The sequence below is a fragment of the Ciconia boyciana genome, chromosome 2, assembly GCF_034638445.1.
Source record: "Ciconia boyciana chromosome 2, ASM3463844v1, whole genome shotgun sequence".
NCBI lineage: Eukaryota > Metazoa > Chordata > Aves > Ciconiiformes > Ciconiidae > Ciconia > Ciconia boyciana.
This window is the reverse complement of record NC_132935.1, coordinates 15251091-15270340: the sequence shown is the minus strand read 5'-3', so window position 1 is coordinate 15270340 and position 19250 is coordinate 15251091. Positions and strand designations below refer to the sequence as shown.

Below are 19250 nucleotides of genomic sequence, written 5' to 3'. Positions count from 1 at the left end.
TTAATACCTACAACACCCCAAACCTCCACGCCTGGCAGAGTCATGGAAGCATCTGGTCTCTGTTTTGCAAATTTGAGACTCTGGTGTTATCATCTTTTAATTATATGTAAAAACAGTTTCTGTTGTAAAAGTATGTAAATTATTTCAAATTAATCAAATCAAAACTAGGAATTTTTTGTGTGTGTTCAGCACCATTTCTCAGCTACACTGATAAATGAGATGATAATATATAGCATGTGAAATATAAAAGGGAGTTTATTCCTTTTGATACAAAAAGTGATGTGAGAATTCAGTGAAAAATGAAACCCAAATATTTTAAAGCAATATGTCCCATTTGTACTCTCTGTAAGGACAGCACTTCTGATGAGCACCTATCATATCTACCAGGAATCTCTTTCTCATTCTTTGCTTAAGATCCTCTCATCTATAATAGAGGAATATTTGTCATACAAGGCTAAATGCTGAATGGCTTTTCCTTCCTTTACACAAGGGAAAAGCATATGTTGAATATTCAAGCTCTGTTTGCGTGGTTGAAAGAAAAAACCAAGAGCACAGTCTCTCTCTGCAGCCACCGAAGCCTTTGGCTTACAATGTGAATGATCACTGGTCCTTAAAATTATGTGAGCCTTTGATAATAACACTCATACACTCCCTGTTCCCCTTTTTGGGGCCCATCTCTTTGCAGGGACCTCATTCTGTAGCTGAGGGCAACAGTAAATGATTTTTTTTTTTTAATGTGACCTCTCTGTGCTCCCTTCCTTTAAACATAGTGGCAATATGTGAGGCTTTCCAAGCCCGTCAGGGCCATGCATCATCTTTCCTCCATGAAATTACAAGCTGTGGTTAGGGCAAAGGTTGTGAGCTCTCCAAGAATGACACCGGGCCAAGAGTGATGCTGGGCCAAATGTGTCTATGGAGTTGTAATCGGTTGTATCACAACCGCCTGGGCCCTCTGAACTAGAACCTTTAATACTTTTTACCTTCTTTTACACCTGTACAGTGACCATGAAAATCCAGTCCAGGTCAATATTTACTTGGCTCACATATTAACTACTAGACCAGACAGGGAGTAGCAGAGAGCCAAGCCCAAGATAAGGCGCGAAATCCACGTGGTCTGTCTTTGTTATTAGTTCCTACTTCAGTGCCAAGAGTAAAACACCAGTCAAAAAGTAAACTGAAAAATTTAATTGTTTTATAAAATAAGATTATGAAATTCTATATAAAAATCCAGCTTCTTAAATATGGTACATTCACTTCCTCACAGAATATTTAAATATTCGGGTCACTTACGCTATATTTTCACCGTATTTGAGTTAAAATCATTGGATAAATTAAAACATCCCTACCAAACGATACCACAACTTATACAAATAAAACTAAGCAATAATACTTTTTTAAATACAAAATGTAAAGAAATTAATAACTCTTAGAGCATGCTACAAAATTTTGCCAGAAAAATATACGGGGTCATTTTTGTTTAACTAGAAAATATACAGCGTGCTTTTTATTTCTCTTCCTAAAATTCAGTCTCATACAATTTCCATTTAACTTAATAAATATGTACAACAAAAATGTTTATTCCTCAAAGAATATAAATAGCAAATACTGTAGTAGAGCCTGGTCCAGCATTCTTTTCTCATCTAGTGACTATAGTGGGGCTTTTCAACTCTGAATGTGCAAAAATGCAGAATCAGGCCCTTAGTGTTATCAACAGGTTAATAGCTTTTACAAAAGTGATTTTATTAAAAAACCTTCCAAAAACACTGCAAAAGACTTAGAGCTATTCCAGTCAGGCATTTCTATAAATAGTAAGACATAATGCAGGGAAACAATGTTCCAGTTTAATTACTGCTGGCAGTAATTAGGGAAAAATAGTCAGTGGAGAATGAAAAATATCTTGAATTAGACACATCTTACTTTCACTGATTTAACTTGGTTCCCTATCATTTCTAAAAAGAGTTTCTGGTATAATCTGTACATTGTAAATCTGTGAAGAAACTTAATCACCTTCTTCAGACTTTGGATGGTTCGTTTCGGAAAGTGGTATGTTTTCAAGTGCTTCAGTCCGTACATTAAACCTTTAATGGTGTCTTGGTCACCATTCTTTATTCTCCACAGATTGAGAAGCCTCAGAACTTGTTCTGTAGGTTGACATAGTTTCATTGTGCGCTCGATATCTTCTTTTCCCACTTTCTTGCCTGGTAAGCTTGCCATCAGTGTGTTGAGATGTTCAAAGGTGAGGTTCGGGTGGCCAATATGCTTTAAGACACTATTTTCGCAAAGATCGATATCTATAGAAAGCGAAAAGAAAAGCGAGGTAAGTAAATTGCATTACAACTTTACCATGGCCTGCAAAAAAACTTCCAAAATTTCAAGGTGAATATTCCTTCCCAATTTTTTTTTTACTTTATTTCAAATAATTGTCTCAGCAATGCTTTTTTTTAGGCTCCAACTATGAAAAACACTTAAGAATTTATTTAACTTTGCAAATACAGCAGCCCCAAATTACAAACAAACTTCATAGCAAGTATTTATTGCTATACGCTTGTTTCATCTGTCCTGTAAAATGTTCTGTGTATGTGATAGGATGCCTAATATTTGGTTCCAGTGAATGATAATTTTGCTCTTCTTCAGAAATGTCTAGGAAGGTTTGCTAAAATAGTCACTTTGGTTTTTGAAGTATTCTAGACACTTCACAGTCTGACATAAGCATACAAACTAAAAAGGAGAGGGAAAAAAAACCATTTCTGCAGGATTTTTCAAATCTATTCTGAGTGGACAAAAGGTCATTCAAATGTGGCAGTTGGTGCTGGTGGCTTACATGAAAAGAGTTGGCCTGACTCTCATAAAAACCTTGGTGTTAACATTGCAGCACTATTTCACCTTTGACACCTGTCTTGGCAGATTCAGCACAAACAAAGCAGTGAATTGGCATGACAAATAGGTACCGGAAGGGAAAAAGAAGGGAAAGCTTGTCTGTGTATTCCTCACTCCCATGCGTCCCCATTCTGTGAATGGATGTCCTAGTCCGAGCTGTCAGTCTCCACTTTATAGAAAACAAATTGCACTCTCAGTTGCAGGCATCCAGCTCCCTCTAACCTCAACAGCCACTGCTCGCATATAACAGTGGGAAACATTTTCCCCACTTGATCAAAATTCTTCATATGTTGTGCAACCTCAAAAGGGGATCTTGGCTGTGACACCACACATGCTCCCAAGGGGGCTACAAGTCTGGGAAGAATTCAGTCATCAGCTGATCAGGAGAAGCTGAATTCTCTTCCTGCTTCCCCTCGACTTCCCTGTGCTTACTGCATCAATAAATCTCAGTTAAGCCCTGCAGGTCCTCCTCAGAGCATAACACATCACCAGGAGGTATTTGATCCCAAGCAATTTTTAAAATGCCATTTAGAAGGTTGCTTTTAATATACGTGCTATCAAAATAAGGTACCTTGAATAATCTTCTTCACCATATCCTGTTCTTTGTTTTGCTGCTTCCATAATTTCAAAAGCTGGAAGGTCTGCTCTTGAGAACTGTGCCTTTGTTTAATCCTTTCGATATTTTCTGTGCTAACCTTTGTCCCAGGCAAACTGTCTGCCAGTATGTTCAGCCAGTTAGGTGTGAGCTGAGTAGGAACAGCAAACCTGAACAAAGCCTCCTCGCACAGGGTTACATCTGAAATGAGAAAAAGAATATGTCAATTGTTCTGATCTCTGTTACCCTGCTCGGCTCTGAAAAAAAAAGGCAAGTAGCAAGGATGATAAGAAAAAAATGCTTAAAAAACAAACTAAGAAGTGGTCTTTATAGTGCTGTCACTCTCTGTGCTTGAGTTCCATTTGGTCTGACCTACAATAATTAAAACTCTACTATGGCCATCACCATAGCAGACAAATGGCTAACAAGCTAGATATTTTTATCATAAATGCTGATACAGTAATTTTAACTGCAATTAAAGGTATGTTTTCAAGAGCACTCTTCCTTAATATGATACATACCTATTCCACATTTCTGAGGTGCCATATCTGTATTTTCCTGACAGACGTTGTCACGAACTGCATTTCCCTTCAATGCTATTTTCAAACCCAATGCACTGCAGTTTGTGTGCTTTAGACAGGCTGCTTTGGATGATGTTTCATTTGAGAAAAATCCTTCTGGACATCTCTTACATACAGTGTCACTCTCAGGTGTACCTGTGGAAACAGGAAAACAATGCATCCAATTACATATAACCTCAATTATGAAAAAAAAAATACAAGAATACATAACTAAAATAAAATATTCCTCCCAAAATTGTCATGCTTCTGCTTTTCACATTTCTGATCTATGAAGGAATCACATTTAGACAAAAAAAACCACTTTAGTTTGTAAAACCAAAAAAGATTCTTTAAGAGAATGATGTTCCTGCTGGAGTAATAGAGTAAATAGTACTCTTACATACACTTGTTACCAACTGTAAAATCAGTAATTACTGATACAGTAATTCAGTAAATTACTGAATCAGTAATTTAGTAAAGTAATATCTTTAAACCAGTAATTACTTGAGTCTATTCAGACATTACATGATGTCTGACCTTCATCCTTCAACTGTACAAATACTCTGTAAAATAATTAAATGGCACAAGAACCTGCTCTAAATTGTACTCTGCCCAGAACCTTACTCGAATGGGTTACTTTAGTTCTAGCTAAAAATATAACCCAACTAAATATCAACTAAAGACCCTCTGAAAAGTACTTTCCTTGCTTAAATATTAAATTATACAGGAAAACAGAATTTCGGTAACATTTCTGAACTTTTTTCTGGGCTTGAATAAAATATTATTTAAAGCAAAGAAAGTAGATCATCCAATACAGCAAAAATATTTAATATACATACATATGGTTTGCTTGCTGTTTTGCTTTTATAAGGCATAGTTTTACTTCAGAATCAAATATATGATATAACAATAGAAAGACAATATATGGTTCTATCACATTGACAGAGGAAGAAAATTATTGCATGAAATCTGAAACAATGCAAACAGCCTAACTACCAGTGGCTGGAAAATAACAGCACCAATAAATGCTGTATATTCACTCCTAATTCATCTTTATTCAGTCAACATTTAAGTATTCAGCCAACCTTTAAGCAAGTGCCTAAAGTCTAATATCTAATATTGCATTATTGAACATGAACTTAAGCATGTGCTTAAAATTATTTGGAAATAATTGGAAATTACATTTGAATAAGAAAATGCCTCCATCTAGTGTATTTTGGAAGTATTTACATGTGGATGCTTATTTTAATGCTAGCTTTTAAGTAAATTGTATTTATTTTGAGCATTTCCTTAGAGAAAAAGAGTACGAATCTTCAGTTTTCAACAAGCTGTGAAATAAAGAGTAATACACGCATACAACCAACCTAGCACTTCTTTCATCAGACAGCAAGTGAAAACAAAGGAGAATTTTTTAGTTGTGCATCTGAAAATGAGAGACCCAAACCCACAAAATCCTCCACCTCGGCAGCCGGCGCCCAGCCCGCAGCAGCAGCCTCTGCCCTTGCGTTTTCTTGCACAATGCGTGCTGCCCGCGGCTCTGGGCTGTACGGCACTCCAGCCAACACCTGCACCTGGGCAGGCAGCAATTAGCTTTGCTGAGAAGTCTGAATTTTTAGCAACTTTCCCTGCTACAGACATGCTGCTGTTGTGTTCCAGCAGCGAGGAAGGGGAAGAAAGGAGAGTCCCTGCAAACGGTTCATCGTTCTGCTCAGAGCTTCCTGTATAACCTGTGCGGCGCAAGAGGGAAATAAACTGCGTAATCCATCAGTGTTCTCAGGGTTGAGCAGAAAGTCACCTCCCAGCTTTGATAGCTTCTTCTTTGCTGCTTATCTGGCCGCTCTCGTTCAGGGCACAAACCGCCGCAGCCCAGCCGCCCTTCCGCCGCTCCCTCCAATTCACCTGGAATCCCCTGTTCTCCCCAGGGAAATGGCAGCTGCCACCGGGGAGATAGTGCAGCCTCCTAGCAGCGCTGCTTCCCCAGCACACTGCTGCTAAAAACTCTGCCGTGTACAGGGCCAGCTGCGGCAGAAAGGAACAAAACCTTAACCTACACTCACAAAAGGGGACTACCGAAGTAAAGTGATCTGCCCAACGTAATCACAAGCGACCAGCAGTGGGGAAACAGATTTCTAATGCTTTAAGCTTTGAATGAGACACTGGACCACACCATCTCTCTGTGTGGCAGTGGAAGCATGTTTTTCTACACTTAGGTTTTATTTCACCTGAATTTACATCGTTACAAAGTTCAAGGCTATCATATGGCAGAAAGCGGGAACACAGTGTGGTCCATGCTTATTAAATTCTTAGTCGATGCCTCACCTCAAAAACTGACTGTTGACACAGGGGGACGCAATTATTTTTACAATGTTTTCATTCCTTTTTTGAGGTCTGCTTGGGTTTATCTGGTTCATTCTGATGGTCTTTTGGAAACCAACTTTCCAATAAATTACACGATTGAACAATTTATCTTCTTCCAAAGTTTGTTTCATTTTGAACTGAGGGATTCAAATATGTCTGCCACAGTTTCGCTGTGCTTGCAGGGATGCAGCAGACTGGTTGCTCAGAGAATTTATACTTCTTTGCTTCCCAAACGAGCGTTCTGAGGACTTTGTTTCTGTCCCCTTTTGACTGGCTGCCGAGGTCCAGTGGAACCTCATTAACCCAAGCCCCTGGGGATAACGATTTAGGTTAATGAAGGTTTATAGTATGGAAATGCGGTAGCTGCCAGTGGAAATGCTTAGCAGTGGCAAGAGCATCAGGGTAGTGTTTAGGTAACCAATTACTAGGGGAACAGTGAGCAGCTACAGCAGCGACATTACTCCCTTACAGTAAAGTTATTCTCCAATGAGATGTTCATAACACGAGAAAGGACTCCTGACCTGTCATTCAGCATAGCTCTAAAATGTACAGGCCAGCCCTCATGTTTCTCACTGTCTATACGTAATTCCTAGGGAAGTAATTCTGTAGTCTGGAGGTTGGTTGCCTATGGGTTCGTGTCTGAGATGCTTTGATTTTCTGTATTCCCTTCCTCAGTACTCTTCTCCGGGCAGTTATCAATCTCCGGTACAATGACAGTTTACAATTCTTTCAGGCTGTATTAAATACTGGAGCTAAACTGGGCCATGACATTTGCCAAATGATAAATGATGTATTTTGTTTCGAAACAAGAACTTATTATTGGTTTAACAATTTATGTTGTCTTAAATGAAGAATACACTCCACTGAAAAGCGCTGCTTCACTCTGTATCCCCACCAGACATACAGCACAATGCCAGCCTGCTTGACAAAGGAACAGTTGGTTGTTTGATAATAGTAACAGTTTCCCTAAGAGTTCCACTTAGGATGCTGATAATTAATTATTACCACATATTGCTGTGATGCTAGAGCTATATTAATATTGTTATAATTATACACTTGGTGTCAAACACGTAGTGCTCCTGGTGTTTGTCAAGATATACAGTTGCTTGAAACAGCAGATTTCAAAATGAAAAACATTATTATTTATCACACACACAAATACTACATTCCAGATAATGTTCCTTTAAAAGAGGCAATCTATCATGTTTCTCATTAGAGTGCAATTTGCTGCATTTGCTACTGCCATTAAGTTATATATTACAGTAGGAGCAGGCTATTCCGCTGAGAAATGTTCCTTTGGCTACAGTCCAAATGATGCAGACTAGGAACAGGTTCAATTGGCTTTACAATTTACTGTCCTGTAATTTCATCTGGACGAGCCTCTTTCCTAGTCTTGTAACTGCCATGAGCCGTCGACGTGCAGTAGAGCTCTAATTAAGTCTGTGCGTATTGACAAGTGGTACATACCTGGCTGTGCAATGCCGAATCCAGGAGGACACTCTGTGTGCTTTAAACAAAACTCGAGCTCCAGGTATCTGCCTTCGACGCACTCGCAGACGCGGTTCTGCGTGCTGGTGCACTCCTGCTTGACGTACTGCAGCTCTTTGCAAACGGTGCTGCAGTACTGGCATTCATCGTTGCTGTTCCACTCTTCGGCGTAGTACTGATCCGGACACGGGGCACACTGCGTCGGGCTGGTGGCTGTACAGTGCTGCTTTACGTAGCTCCCAGGAGGGCACTGGTCACACAGCAGTTGACGAGATGTCCCTGGGTCGTAATGGGGATACTTGGGGGGAGAGTCGTCCTGGATGGTCCACTTAACAGAAATATCCAAGAGCTAGCAACAGCAAAATAAAAAATCGCTTGCTTTAGTTCTGGGGCACGCCATGGTCACAAAGGAACCTACATTTTAATGAGTTCATGAGTCTAATCCTGTTGCTGTCTTCAAAAAAATGTTTGCATTAGAAATTTATAAAATATTAGCCAGCTTCCAGACTCTCCCATGTCTATCTTAGAATGGGAAAATTTTAGGATCTTACCCCAGCAAATCTTCCTGATGTAAGTACTTCTTTGTTCTTCCAGAGATGTAGATTCTATTCTTCTCCTATTTACACCCTTTTAGTATCACTGGGCAATGACCTTTTACTGCCTGGCACCAGAGAACCTGACCTATTAGTTTCATTGGCAACACGCTTGATGCACAGCAAGGTGGGGATTATGCACTCTGGTGTTCTTATGTATCAAGTACTTCAGATGCAAAAGAACTGGTATCTGAGCATATAAATCTGACCAGCGTACTGCACCATTACCACAGATACCTTTAAAGGTGATTCCTTACAATATTTCTTTTTACCAGCAGCGAATGGCTTGAACAATACAGGTTACTTTTTAATGCCTTCCATTTAATCTTGTACTGAAATGCAGCAGCTCTGGGGATAAAACGTGGCAGCTACGTCAAGTACGAAGATGCAGCTTCAGACAAATGTAAAGAATGCTGCAATTTATGAAGGGTACATTAAGAACTTAATCACACAAGCTGGAAGAGGCCAGGCCAATGCTTTCACTTCTTATCTAAAACCACAAGCTTATGGCTGTCGTGAGGACCTGGTCAGTACCAGCACACGTCATGACCACTACACTCCGTCTGCTTCCTGCAACAGTCTGCTTTGCTGGCACGATTTGGGATCTAGGGATCTGATATGACCCTGCCCTTCTGCAGAGACCTCCATATCATGTCATATTGGTCTTATAACTGAAAATTTGGTTCTGTGATTCCACCAGCCTACCAAAAAAAAACCTCTCAGGTTTACTCCCTACATACCACCCCGAGCCCCACAGGGTCCGCTGGCAGCTCACTCTCCCCACTGAGAACCCGGCTCTGTCCCAGCGCTGCGTGACCAACGTGCCACTTCTCTTCTAAAACTTGTACATTTTATAAAGATGAAGTAACCTGGCTCTGAATGAAGATTTTTCTCTATATATCCATTCAAATTATAGATCCAGCTGACTTGTCTTTGTTGCTATTTTAATCCCAGTCAGCTAATACAGAGTTGCCAATTCAACTTCAAGAATGTATTTTCCTCTTTTCCAATGCAGATGTCCCCAAAGTGTAAGTGGAATTAACTCTTTTTATTCATTCAGACTCTGTATTTCCTAAAGATGCTTCACCTAAGGGTCTCACTTCTGCCACAGCATGGCATTTCTTAAGCAATAGTCTTATTAAGGTTGGAAAAAACAATGTAATCGTTCATCTGCATTAACACAAGTTACAGCATTTGCACCAAATATTAGGTGCCTAAATTAGGAACTCTTACTGCTTAAGAAAATATTCTTAAGTGCATTCTCCTGTTGCCTGTCTATGAACCCACTTTTTATGCAGCTATACTTAGGCTGAAGAATGAAATGCAGATAGTATGGATGAATATCCGCAGCCCACCCACAGTCTCTTCTAGTGACCCTTGACTAAGCCCTGTAACTTGTCCAATCTGTGATTTCTACAGGTGGAGATCCCACTTTTTCTTGTGGTCTCCATGCACAATCTCTTCCATTGTGAGAAATTCCTTATTACTCATTGAAAGTTGATGTACTGTTCCATTTTTCTTAAATGACTGAATCTGTTTCATGTGATCTATTTAACAAGAGGGTGCAGCACATTTTTTAATAGTGAATGGCTTTCCACTGATGAAAAATGCACCCACCCTTGGTAAATCTACAGCTATTACACTAGTAATAAGGAAGTCCTGGTAATCCCATTAATTGTTGATGTGAACTGTCAGGTTTTCTTCTATGGTTTTTATTCAGTAATAGATAATACAGCATCCCAGAGTCCAAGACTGGCATGGACACATGCATTCTCTTCACAGAACATAATAGATTGCAACATGCAGCACAGATGCTACAAAGACAAGCATCAGCCCACATTTCATGCAGATGTCTGTGGAAACCCAAGACAATACCCAATGCAGATGAAAATCTTGAACACTGATGAATACTTGAACAATACGTGTGTGAAAATGATTAGGGACAGCAACCAGACATTCAGGCAGCACGTCCTCACGGAGAAACGCCAGTTTTCCTTCTCTGCAATGCACGGCTCACAACAATCCCCAAGCTGTCACTGCAGCAGAATCTGCTTCTCTGGGTTCTGCCTCTGCCCTTGGTGACACATTTTCAGGTGCTGAACCATTAGGTGGACCATTTCATGACTGCTCAACTCCCCCCGAAACATGCAGGAGCAAGAACAACAAGATTTTCTCTATTTTCCTTACTCAATCATTTCCATTGGAAATCATATACGAGGCAAGTGAGAAGTTTTGCTGCAGGGAATGATTCAGGATTAAATATAATTCAAATTCAATAATCAGGGTATGAGACCATGGGGTTTTGTAGGGCAAAATGGAGGCACTTGCTTCCCGAAGAACCTATAGCTATGTGAAGCAAGCCAATAAAAACTGAAAACAATTCAACACAATTTGAGAGGAATTGATTTAAAAAATTGAGAAAAAAAATACTTGAACAATACGTGTGTGAGGCCATGTGAAGTTTTGCCTTTGGAACTACCAATAGCTGTGAACTATTAATGGCAACCAGAATACTATTAATCTAAATGAGCATAACCAATAACCGTAATAATAGGATTCATAAATCAGCATCACTAAAAGGACGATCAGTCTTTGCATTTGATCTTTTCTTTGTGTTTTTAAAAGCAAAGCACATCACACCTGTCTTCCCTTCTTTCCCAGAAACACACATTATGTAGCTGCAGTAATCCATCCATCAGTGGCTGAGCCGTACGTATGCAGCATCCAACTCTTTTATTTAGTAAACAATTATGACAAAAGATTCTTCAGTCAAACTAAAGCTATAAATGCAATCAGTATCTCAGTATTTTACCAGAACTTTTATACACAATTTTCAACACAGAGCTAGATTACCATTACTATTACTGTTTGACTACTATGATCCTATTACTACAGTGAGCTGTGCAACTCATTGCCACAGGACATTGTAAATGGTTGAGGTCAAAATGTTACTTGACTTAGTAATGGAGGAAAATAATAAAGGGCTATTAAACATAAGTATCACCTTTTGATCAGGAAATCCCAAACCACAACTTGCTTGAGCCTGGAGGAGTGTTTTGGAAAAATATCACTATTTTTCTGCCTTTTTCTTCTACCTCCTCTACGCATCAGTTATCAACCCCCGCCATAGACAGCATATGGGGCTTTTTAGGGCATTGTTTCTGGATTATTTTTTTCTTAGACCCAGTACAGCCATTAGTATGTTGTTAAGTACATTTCTAGACTCCAATCCCCAATACCACACTTCTTCATAAGACTACTGTAGGTCCCTTAATAATACTTAAGAGAATAGATCTGCAAGATTGTCTTCTATGCAGACTGAAAACACCTAGCACATATGAGTATTCTGAATGTTAATATGCAACCTGAAAATCAGAAGTTATCCTTGAACCTACATCTAGTGCCAAAGTAAAAGCAATCTATTTTTCAGAAGTTTTGCAAAAATGCAGGAAGAATGGTGGAAGGTAATTAAGTAGAATTTTTACTAGTTTTACTGCAGCAACTTGGCACAAACAGAATGAAAAAACTCTTCTTGTCCCCCAGCTCACAGAATGAGCTAGAGGGGAACCTCCTAAATTGTCCTTTCTCTTGGCCTAAGACACACTGAATTTGTGCTTACATTAGCAAGTTGGATCACCTGTTACAGCAGATTTGTAGAGCAAAACAGATGGTGCCGAGCACCTGACATCCACATTATGCATGATTCAGAGGGGGTATTTTGGACTAACTTCAGTCTGCTCTCATGGAGTGAGCATGCATTAGTGGTTACAGTGCATCTGGTGTGTCTCTGGAGTCCGTCTCTGGATTTACTTTCATCAATCCAGTTTACTTTTGTAAATCCACTTTGTGCACTTCAAGTCTGCTCTGATGTGCAAACTAAACTACAGTAAATAAGGATGATCAGGAGAGGCCATTCAAAAGCATGTGCCCAAATCAAATTAAAGTGGTAATTAAATGCATTTCATGTCATTCCTGACATTTGTCCTCCTAAACTATGCTACGACCAACTTGGTAGCAGATTCTCAGCCACATAAAACCTCTGATTGACCTGAATGCCCATACTTAAAGGTGGGCTATGTACTAAACACCTGAATCTCTGCTGTAAGAAACAGCACTGTTTGAGCACATGAAAATGCCATGATCAGAACTTACTAGTTCTGAACACTGGTCTTCCCAAAAGCTTCACAGAAAGCAGGATTTCTCCTATAATCGCACTGGCACTGGCCTGTTTTGCTCTTGCTGGAGAAGAAGCCATGTTCCAGTTTGCAAGGAGGAAAAAACTAGAAGTCTGGCTTCAGTTTACTGGAATCAGAAGTAGGGGCAATGAGCATATTCACCCTTTAACCCTTAAGAAACCAAAGCTGCAGTCTATCAGTGTTACACTTGGCCAAAGTCATGGATTTGTCATTCAGAAGACTGTGTAAAATTCTGTTCATCCTTGTTTAGGAAAGGTTAGTTCAGCCTCAAAGAGGTACAGAGAAAGTTTAGAAGGAAACAGAGAGCTTAATCTTGAAGAGGATCTTGACTTGTTCAATAGCTTGGCAAGTCAGAACAGTACCTATAGATTCAGTACAGGTAGACGGTGAACACACAGAGAGAGAAGAACTTTCTCCGTCAAAGGATAATGCTGGCAAATGAAAAGGGGATTCTCTCGTCAGATGAAGTTTGGGAACAGCCTTTTACTGAGAAGCAGGTGCAAGAAACCCAAGTAGTTTAAATATAGCTCTCAATGCATTTCTGAAAGCAAATATGCCATTTGGTTTCCTGGAAGAGCTGGGGAACGGACTGAAAAGATCTAGGCAGTTTCTTTCAGTTTTAAACCCTAAGCAAACCCTTTATATCCCAACACCGACAGAAGCCAATGATATCAATATCTTGTTCATCTCAACAAATTAACAGTTACTCTGATTCAGAGTGCACTCAGTTGCAAACGGTTTTCCTAGGGGTAGTGAAATGCAAGGCTCAATTTAAAAATCAATCCCAAAGGTTGGGGTTTTTTGTTCTATGAGTATGAAATGCTATCAGTAACAAAATAATTACAACAAAACAAAACCAAAACAAAATCTAAACTACATCTATCAACCTACTGGGTGAAATTCAGTTCTAGTGTCATGGGCTCAGTTCTGAAAGGACTGAAAAACTCAGTCTTTGTCCATCTCCCTGGGCCAAATCCTGGGCACCTCTCAGGATGACTGTCTCAGTGTGAGGAATTGGGATGAACTGTAAATACTGTAATACAAGTCTAGTGTAAGTCAGTGTCATGCAAGTAAATACTGAGAACTTATTCAAGATGAGCTACCCAAGGTTAAGAAGCAGTTCTTTGATTGTGTCACTCAACACATTAGGCCTGAAGCTATATTTTCCCATACCATCTTTATGTCAGCATAGACAATGCTAACATAAAAGGCCTGTTCAGTCCAGTTATTTGAGCCCTTAGAAGATGCCTTTGAAAGAGAAATAATGTGATTGTAAAATTTCATTTCAGATCTTGGGCATGAAAAAAGTACACGCCCTTTCTTTTCATCTTTAAATGTAAGGCGAAGAGGCGCTTGCTTTTTCTTGTTGAATTAAAATGAACTGGAAGACAAAGCACATAAAGGAAAAATCCTTCAAGCATCATCCCCTTAAATCACTGCTTTGTGAGAGAAAATAAAGTGGCTTTTCAGCATATGAAAATATTATTATATAGCTTGGCTTTGTGGTTTTGGGTTGTAGACCAAAGGAGAATGTTTAATTTGCTGAGAAAGATAAATCTGTTTCTGTTTTGCATTCCACAACTATTCCGAAGCATATTTTCCTGTGTGATAAATAATCATTCAAGGCATCTGTCAGATTGCTCCTAGTGTTTGCATTGGGTTCAAAGTAAAACCTCATAACTCTCCTACTTTGCTTTCTACACAAAGTGTTTGGACACAGCTGAAGCAGGAGGCCTTCACTTACCCTCAGCCCTTAGGCAGAATGCCTCACTGAAATCATGCACAGACCCCAGAGAAAGCCCAGTGGCAAAATATAGCACTGAATGATATTAACGAGGTCCTCCTAATCAATAGCTTGTCAAATCAAAACAGTATCTATAGATCCAGTACTTGACAGTGTCATGCTGGATCAGATCCATGGCCATCTATTGCAAATAACCATTGTAAAATATTTGTCATCTAGGGAGAAATTACTCCCATCCATCTGGGGGATACTCAACTCTCATCCTCCTCATCCTCCTCACCTTGCTGTTCTGGGGGGCCCCATGCAATTACTGAATTTAACCTCTTTGGGCCAACAGCTATGCAGCACTGCTTACCCCATGAGTTGCTGCAGGCTCACTTAGAGCACAGCCCAGACAAAGCACCTTTCAGCAGACCACAGCTGAGCGTCAAGAACACAACGAAAGCTAAAATGGAGTCATTTTTGCTGGTTTGAGTTTAGCTTATAAAGCTGTTCCATCATTCTGCCAACTACTTCAATGCAATCCACTCACTTTGGACATAACGGGACCTACTTTTGTATGGAAGATGCTTTATCACATGGAGGCTGCTCTTTTATGTAAGGAATATAACTAGTGACTCTCCTGAGCCACCTGTATTCGAAACTGAGGCTATCAACCACTGTCTTCATTTCCCTGTCAGTAAAGCAATGTGTCAACAATTCAAATCTCGTAAGGCACCATTAGTTGTCACTCACAAAGCAATTTAGGAGTCTAAACTATTGTTTCATTTTCAGTGGTAGGAAAATGACATGCAGTTGAAGAGCAGTTTTGCAACTTATCAAAGAAGCGCTAAGTTGGAAGTCTTTGGTTATGAGAGTTCCGTTTGCCTGGAAACTTGTGAAGGGAGAAAGCAGAAAAGACTAACCAGCTACTCACCAAAGGATGTGTCTTATCCATAACTCATATTTTGGAACATTATTTACCAGAGTGACAGCAAGATTTAGAGATAACCCAAATCTGGGATGTTACCACCATCACTACAGACTGCCTTTGCATGGAAGAGAATTACTAACTGAAGAGAATTGACCATCTAACTAGAGAAACCATCTAGCTAGTATGTCCCGTATCATGTGCAAACAGGTGTTTTTCTCCAGGAAGACCATCAGAGTAGTAAAACTACTAGCATAAAAGTTAAATACAGAAGGAACAAAATTAAAGTTTCTGTGAGATTTGAACAGTGGGTGTTATTTAAATTGTGACAATATCTTTTAAAAATTCTTCTGGTAACCTTGGTGTTTTATTTTTAACCAACACACATGCAGACAGACAGAAAGAAAGTCAGACAGAAGATAACTCCTACCCTCGCGGGCTGCAAAGCCACTGCTGCCTACACACAGCAAACCCAACAGGCCGGCCAGAAAAAGCATGTCACATGCGCCCAGAGATCCAAAATAGAGAAAGGTCAAGTTTAAGGGTCAAGTGTAACTACGTGACAAGTAATGAGATCCAGCTCTGGGGAATTTCTTTCAATTCAGTCTGATTTCATAACGCTTGTCTGTTTGTAAGCAGTTTTAGTGTTCCAGCAAACAACACGTACATGCATGCACCACCACAGCAGGTCCCCTTTCTGAAACGTTAGCAAAAGGCCGAGGCTGAAAGTACATCATGTCCAAAGAGTCTTTTTTAGGTATGGTGTCTCCAAACTAGGTTTAAGGTATGTGAGCCAAACACACACAACTTTGAGGTTGCTGAGGTGCTGTTGCACCTCTTACAAGTATTCTTATAAAACAGGTACTAAAACTACTTTTCTGAGCTCTAGCACATCTGACAGTACTTAAACTTCACGGACAGTGCTTAAACTTCACAATAAGTTTAAATAAATTGCTTTTAAATAATAATAAAAAAAGGAGTTGAATGATGAAGCTCTCTGGTAGGTACTCCTGCCACCGACGTATTTCAGCTCTGAGACTCATCTGCCAGAGGATTATGCTGAACTTCACCAAATGCTACTACTTTATGGGAGAACATGAACAGGCACATTACATTTAATCAAAATCAAAATACTGATGTGATTATTTTATGACAGCCACAGATAAGAAGCCAAGCTGATAACAGGCTATTGCTGAAATTCCCAGATTAACTTCCTGTGCTTTCATACAGACAAAGAAGGCACAACATCATACATGAGATGAAACAGTTATCCTGCGTGTCAATTTGCTGACCACGAGCCTGACAATTTTTGCTTCCCCTGCACCATTAATTACTTTGGTTTGTTTCTCAAAAAGCTCTTTCAGAAAGTTGTACAGAGAGTAATAAACATGCATTACTCATCGGATCCTGGAAATCTCGTTGCATTTATAAAAAGCTTTCAAAATAAATGGATCTCAGTTCGAATGCTCTGCCACAACATTAATGCCACTGTACTCAGCAAAACAACCCAGGAACAAGTTACCGTGCAGGCATGCATAACAGTCTGCTCTGAATATTATTTTTTTATGTTTTTCTTTGAATGTTTTCTTATCCAAAAGATGAATAGCCTCCAAATAGATGTTACACAGTATCTGTCTGTATGCAGGTTTTAATTAATCTGACATCATATACAATTCCACACAGCTAAATGGATTAAATGACATTTTGAAAGATTTACTGCACTGCTAACATCTCTAAATTTGCATCTGGAAGTATCTTGCTAAATCACCAAGTAAACAAAAACTTATTAAAGCGGCGGCTTATACCGGATTTAATAACACAACTTTTTCTGTAATAGCTACTGACACAGCTACTAATTCATCACTTTCTTGCACATGAAGCTGAATTTTCTAAGCCAAAACAAGCACCGCAGGCTTCTGCTTCTTTCTGGACTTCACAGTGGTTTTCCCGGGTAAGAAAGCCAGCGCAGTATCTGAGATACTGACCAGTGCCACTGTAGCAACGATTACAGAGACAGGCAGGGATGGAGCTTTTTGGGAGAAAAAGCAAAACCAAACATCCCAGCCTACAGTTTCTAAATTCATTCCTAGATACAGTGTTCTGTGTCAGCCCAGTATGATGAAGCCTTACAAAAGGAGAGAGGAAGATAGGAAAAAAGGCAAAAGAAAAGCAAATCATGCCACTACCTTAAGAGTGGGATGAAAATCCCTGCTGTCTCCCTGGAGCTAGACGTGTCCGTTGCACTCCAAACCTCACCAGAAAAGCTCGGCGTGATGAAAGGAAAAGAGTTTACCAAGAAAATGGAGAGAAGACAAAAAACCCCCCAAAACCAAAAAAAAACCAAACAAAAAAAAAACAAACCAAAAAAACCCAGAAGAAAAGCCGTATGTCTTTACAGCCGGATCTCTGAAGCTGTAATGCATCTTAAAGCCTATCTACCTCTCTGAAGGGACTTACCACAAGCGTGCAGCACAGGAACTTGTTCATTGTGGTCGGTGGAAGAAACCTCAGCGAGCTGGGAAATCAGGCAGAGAGTCAGCTCCCGCTCCAGTCTCCTAGCAGCCTGCTTACATCCCCCAACATTAAAGACACGATATATATATAGTCCCGGTGTAACAGGAAGCTTTGGCTCAGCTTTGATCACTCATTCCCTACCATGACCAAACTTTTCTCTCTCACTCACTCTCTCTCCCCCTCTTTTTTTTTTTTTTTTTTAAGGAACCTGTAAAACTTGATGACTTAATGGAACCCTTTGAGTGCTCTAACCACAGACTGGAAAATGCAGGAGGGAGTGTCAGGGGCTGGCCAGGGGAGGGTTTAATTGGGCTCTGGCTGGCTGGCTGGCTGTCCCCCCCTCCTCTCCCCTGAGCAGCTGGCTTGGAGGGGAGACGCGGGCCCCGGGGACGACCGCGGCTCCCTCGGACGACCGCGGCTCCCTCGTGCCCCAGGCTCGTGGGAGACACGGTTAAAAGTCACTGGGAGACATAGTTAAAAGTCACTGCTGGAGGCTGAGCCCCGGGGCCCTGCGGCAGCGCGGCTGCCCGCTTGCAGGGCCCTCGAGCACACGTGGGGCTGCCATTTCCCCGGGAGGAAGAGGCTTCCTTTCGGCTCGGCTCCCCAGAGGTTTCCAGGAGCAGGGCTGGCTGGGAAGCAAAGGCCAGGGAGGGGGAGACTGAGGGGAAGGAGGATCCCCACTGGTTTCCCTTCCCTGCTGAGGCAGGCATGCAAGGAATGGCCCCGCTGCCCCTGCCGCCTGCCAAGGCAGGCCTGCGTGACATGACGGGTGTCCGGCTGCCTGACCCACCCGCCGGCCAGCACCAGCCCCGAGGGGCTTTGCAAGGAGGAGAGACCTGTGGGAAGGATACAGGGCTTTTGCACGTGTGGTTGTGAATTTTCAGTGACATTCAGTGTCCAAAAAAAGGGAAGGCTTAGCGTTTTCAGCAAGCCCTTGTCCACAGGAGAGGCCCAACTCAGGGGCCTGTTCTTCCTTCCCCCACTTGCCATGCAGTGCTCTTAGTTAGAAAAGGGCATTTTTCTAAAGCCATAAAGATTAAACCCTGCTGGTCTTGCCTCCCTGGATTTCTCAGAGGGCTCCTCGGAAGCCCCAGGGAACCTGCATGTACCAGGCGCAGAGCTGAGCGCCGCTTCCCAAGCAAAGGTGCGGGAAAGGATTTCTTTTCCCAACCTGCAGATATTCAGAAAGTGATTATGGGAGGCTGTGGGATCCTGGGGTAGAAGCCAAACCCAGATGTGCCTCCAGTTTTCACAGATGGTTTTCTCTCCCTTTTCACAGGCCAGACCAAAACCTCAGCTCTGGATATTCCAGCTCTCGAGCATTTGAAATCTGGGGCCCATGTTGGCTCTGGGCTGTGCAGTTTTGCCCCTTTGAGTCACAAGGCTGTGCGGGATTGGCAAAAGAGTGAGGTGGA

The 19250-nt window shown here is 40.9% G+C and overlaps 1 protein-coding gene across 1 annotated transcript; it reads right to left on the bottom strand.

Annotated features, from left to right (window-relative positions):
* Window positions 1-1165: 1165 nt before the first annotated feature.
* On the bottom strand, window positions 1166-18022 carry TNFRSF11B (TNF receptor superfamily member 11b). Its single transcript, XM_072851987.1, has 5 exons — window positions 17779-18022; window positions 7858-8227; window positions 3994-4188; window positions 3449-3673; window positions 1166-2291 (listed from the first exon to the last, which is right to left on the bottom strand). The coding sequence occupies exons 1-5, from the start codon at window positions 17806-17808 to the stop codon at window positions 1903-1905; spliced, it is 1209 nt and encodes a 402-aa protein (XP_072708088.1). The 5' UTR covers window positions 17809-18022; the 3' UTR covers window positions 1166-1902.
* Window positions 18023-19250: the final 1228 nt, after the last annotated feature.

Excerpts from the sequence above, each read along its gene's own strand:
- TNFRSF11B (XM_072851987.1), bottom strand. The coding sequence starts at position 17,808 with ATGAACAAGTTCCTGTGCTGCACGCTTGTG. Across the intron at positions 8,228-17,778 it reads TCCTGTGCTGCACGCTTGTG|CTCTTGGATATTTCTGTTAA; the intron begins GTAAGTCCCTTC and ends TGCTGTTGCTAG. Across the intron at positions 2,292-3,448 it reads GGTGAAGAAGATTATTCAAG|ATATCGATCTTTGCGAAAAT; the intron begins GTACCTTATTTT and ends CGCTTTCTATAG.